Source organism: Nanorana parkeri, unplaced genomic scaffold, assembly GCF_000935625.1.
Source record: "Nanorana parkeri isolate BGI_ZX_2015 unplaced genomic scaffold, ASM93562v1 scaffold401, whole genome shotgun sequence".
Taxonomy (NCBI): domain Eukaryota; kingdom Metazoa; phylum Chordata; class Amphibia; order Anura; family Dicroglossidae; genus Nanorana; species Nanorana parkeri.
Window position 1 is genome coordinate 800,548 of NW_017306669.1, and position 2,842 is coordinate 803,389.

Genomic DNA, 2,842 nt, shown 5'->3' on the forward strand with positions numbered 1-2,842 from the left:
AACTCGTTTATTATCTCAAAGACTAAAGCGACTTACTTAATTTCTCCTTTGCAACCTGTTTAGCTTTTATTACTTGTGTTACTTGTCTCTCATTATTGAATGTTACCTTCTACTGCTCCTCTTGCTTGCCTTTTCTGGAAATATGTAACCTGTGCTGTATCATTTGCAATTCCTTCAATAACATTTTTGGTGAAAGAAAAATCAAATATACCTCCTAAATAAATTAATACATAAACCCCAAACCTAAAAAATAACACAGCAGCTAAACAGCAAAATAGGTTGTTGCTGACACAGATAAAAAAAGTAGCCCTAAAACGGTCTTTTGGGATGCCACTGAACAGCACGGTGAACCCCACAGGGGGGAATTTATTAACGCAATTGCGACAGTTTTTTTATGTGCAAATCTGTTTACTCTCTTCTTTTAACATGTGCGCCTGTTTTCGCCAGAGCGTGCACTATTTTTCCGATTGCGCATGTTTTGCGAAATTTTGCAACTGTTTACATCTGCGATTGTCCTTCGGCTTTCTGAAACTGGAGAATCACCTAACAAAACAATCGCTACATAAGAAGTCCCCATGACCACTTCTTCCAGAAGCGACAGTTACACTGGATTCACACCTATTCAGCACGTCTTACGTGTGCCTTTTTCTGAGCATTTTTTGCGCCTATGTTATGCCGCACAATTTTGTGAGCAGATTTTGGCAGACTCATGTCAATGAGAAAAACATGCGTAATACGTGCTCAAATAAATGCAACACGCGTTTTTCTATCGAGTCAATAGGACAAAAGCGCTGAAATCAGCCACAAAGTAGCTCATGTAGTATTTCCCGTGACAGATGTATTTCTGCCTGCAATAAAACACTGACATGTGCACTGGGGTCATAGACATGAATGGGATTCCTAGTGCTGAGCTGTTTGTTGCACTGATTTACGTGCGACCAACAGCTTCTGTGTGAAGGGGGCCTTAAGCTTTTTCCCTGGAGTTGCGAGTCTTCTTTCCTGGAGTTTATTTAATCTCATTTATGAACAACATTACACTAGCAACATAAATCTGGCTCAAATATACCCCATGCAACCATATGCGAGCGCAAACACTCTCAATTGCTATGATAAATTCCCCCCATAGTGTTTTGTGGAGTTGTACTATCCCGTACACAGCACCAACTGCACCCCCCACATTATGGTGCACACCAACCCCTCTCTATACATCACAGTGCAAGGGAAGGGCTGTATATGGTTAGCTGGGTGCTGTAAAACGTCTGACTGGTCCTAGTTACTGCACTTGCTACCATACCTCAAAGTACTCGGTCTATGCGGCTTATGGCATTATAGTATTACAGTAATACTCTGAGACCCCATTCACACTGAGCAATTTGTAGTGCGATTTCCACTCAAAAATCGCTCAATGTAGCTCGTCCAATGCAGCTCACATGCAGTTCACATCTCGCAGCTCAATGTCCCCGGTAGCTTGTAGCTCAAGCTTGCCGCTTGAACATGACCTATTTTTCCAGCGGATTTTGTGCGATTTGGCCCCAATAGACTTTGATAGACTGCCAAAAGAAGTGCTACATAGCACAACAAAATGTGCACTGTAGCTCAAATGTAGCTAGAAAAAGCGTTTTTTTAAAATGTAGCTCAGTATGGGGTCTCATATTGGGCTCAACCATATAACCGAACACTTCAAGGGCCAGCAACACCATAGAGCTCTTGTTAGCACTGGCCCCGCCCCCTCCTAACGAGCCAGTCTGTCAGCTCTGGATACACCCATTGCCTTCCGATAGGCTAATAAACGGCACAGGAGGGCGGGTCTTAGTGGTGCCATGTTGAAACGGCTGTGTGTCGGCGTTCAGCAGTCAATACTGCTAGCTGCTGTGACGGGAGTGCTGTGCAGACGAGCCATGGTAAGAATGAAGTAGAGCGGTTGTATTGGGAGTCTGTGCGGTGAATTATAACAATGTTAGCTGTGTGTACCCCCTGCCTGACCTCTGTTTTGTAGAGGTTGCGCAGTATATACCGTTATGTAAGCGGTGCTGTGTCAGCAGAGCTTCGTGTCTGGTGTACAGCGCATATAACACTCGGACACCTGGCAGCGTTCCTGTTAGTCCGGTGCACGCACTGATTTATCGGTCAGAGGGGCGGGGGGGCACCATGTCTGCCAGAGTAGGGCACCGAAGTCTCTCTGTGTTCTGTACTTCTGGGTTAATCCTGATAAATCATTATCCCCGTTCAGTCTGTGCTAATAGAATCTCCAGCCATGTGACCAGGAGTGCTACTTTCGTAACCTGCCCTGATCATGTGCTCAGCGGTGTGTGTCTGTTAGGAAGCGGGTCATTCAAGCTGCATGACCTTTGGGTCTATTGTGTATGGTTTAGGACTATTCCCAGTCTATCTCTGCCCAGTTTTTCCATGGAGTTAGCATTAATACTACGGGCACTGGCTTATTATTGTGTACCGTTTGCTATTGCATCTGAAATATCCTTTTCTTTTTTTCCTAACCTGTGTACTGCAAGGGTTAAGTGCTTGTTTTCATCTAGGTATATTTCTCTGAACCTCCCAGTCAGCTTGTTCTTAAGGTGGCCATACACCTGTGCGGATTTTGGACAGTTCTTGAGGAACCAGCTTAAATTCACACTGTGTGTGCCGCTTTTGGCACCTGTTCAGCTGACATCCCTCGATCAGCTGAGCTGGCTGAAAATTATTTTGTATGAACAGAGTTGTCAGCCAATGAGCTGCAGGCTCTGTTTGGGTATTCTGACTAGAGCTGCTGTCAGAATACAGAAGGAACAGCGGGATTCCTCGATCAACACACTCGTAGCCTTGATGGTGGAATCTGCTCTCTTAT

General features: G+C 44.8%; 1 protein-coding gene across 1 annotated transcript in view; it reads left to right on the forward strand.

Moving 5' to 3' along the window:
• The first annotated feature begins 1,805 nt into the window (after positions 1-1,805).
• The window catches only part of GPX4 (glutathione peroxidase 4), a 15,766-nt gene continuing 14,729 nt past the window's right edge, over positions 1,806-2,842 (forward strand). The window contains exon 1 of the mRNA XM_018559514.1: positions 1,806-1,901. Within this exon, the coding sequence (XP_018415016.1) occupies positions 1,821-1,901 (81 nt within the window). The 5' untranslated portion in view covers positions 1,806-1,820. The remainder of the gene's footprint in view (positions 1,902-2,842) is intronic.